Raw genomic sequence first — 1,288 nt, forward strand, 5'->3', positions numbered from 1 at the left:
CGGGGAAGGCGGGTCGCGGTCACATTGAGTCAATTGCATACTCCTGTATGTAAGCGCGAGAACCACACGAGGTGGTCTAGTCTCCAGGCTCCAAAACACTCTTGATAATGCTAAACAGATCACAATAAGCACCCCGTAGTCAATAAAATGAAAAACAGCATCTACCTATCACATTAATACTGCAAACCAGATATATATATTTTTCTCTTACATTAAAGACATAACAGTGAAAAAGGATTGTACTGTATTTATCACCACAGACCCGTATTCTTTAGAAACTTTGGAAAATAAATGTCACAGTCCTATAGGACAAATCTTATGATTAGACTGTCGGCATATTGTCTTTTTTCTTTTTTTTTTTTTTAAATAAATTTTTATTAAAATGGCACTTGTCTGCCAATCTCTCTGGACCTATAAATGTTGTAAACACACGTGGCCCGTCTTCTGCCCCCGCTCCTTATTTCAAGCTGAGTGGGAGGCGGGTGGTGACAGAGCGAGACACCCGTGGGCGCCTCGGTGGGCCACCTGCCCTCGGCCCCGAAGAGCTTGTGTGAGAGCCCTGTCAGGAGCACACGAGGGTCACTCCGGCGTCCACGCCAGCGACCTCCTCACAACGCTCAAGGCTTTAAAACCACTGCCGTGCTCTGTGTTGCTTCCACTCTCTGAGAACGTTCACAGCTAGTTCGAGCCCATCAATTTCATAGAGAATCATGTGTTAAAAACAAGTAAGTTGAATGACCAAATAAATTAAAAATGTTTTAAAGCCCTGAGTTCATAGACTGGTTTTAGGAGATTTTTAGGAAACACGGGACTCTATCTTAATAAGCAGCTTATAGATTTTGGCAAACCATATTTCCTACGACAATGGGGTCTCATACAGGTCTGCAGTTCAAAATCCAAGTCTGAAATCCGGGACGGAAGGCATTCTGGAAAATGGAGAATCTACTAAAATCAATGACGTCTCATGTTCGATGCTGGCTGTCACGGAAGGGCTGGGCGTCCGTTGGTCTGAGTGTAGCTGGTCTCACGTGGATCCAAGTCCGTACACCATCGTAAACACTGCGACGCGTCAAGCAAAGTACATGGTGCGCAGCGTGTCCTGATGAACCTGGACGGCCTTTGCCAAGGCTTGGTGGTCTCGCCCGTTGCTCTGCCCGGAGGTATGGCTTCCTTCAGCACTGCGGGCGCGGGAGGACAGAGAGAGAGAGCGTGGCCTTAGCGCCCCGGCCGTCCGGGGGCGCGGCGGGGGACGCCGGCGGGGGGGCCCCTGAGGGCCCGGCCGCAACCC

General features: G+C 49.1%; 1 protein-coding gene across 1 annotated transcript in view; it reads right to left on the reverse strand.

Moving 5' to 3' along the window:
* Nucleotides 1–177: 177 nt before the first annotated feature.
* AGO2 (argonaute RISC catalytic component 2) overlaps nucleotides 178–1,288 on the reverse strand; it is a 99,034-nt gene continuing 97,923 nt past the window's right edge. The window contains exon 19 of the mRNA XM_077749959.1: nucleotides 178–1,178. Coding sequence (XP_077606085.1) covers nucleotides 1,070–1,178 — 109 coding nt within the window. The 3' untranslated portion in view covers nucleotides 178–1,069. The remainder of the gene's footprint in view (nucleotides 1,179–1,288) is intronic.

This window comes from Crocuta crocuta, unplaced genomic scaffold, assembly GCF_008692635.1.
Source record: "Crocuta crocuta isolate KB4526 unplaced genomic scaffold, BGI_CrCroc_1.0 scaffold119, whole genome shotgun sequence".
NCBI lineage: Eukaryota > Metazoa > Chordata > Mammalia > Carnivora > Hyaenidae > Crocuta > Crocuta crocuta.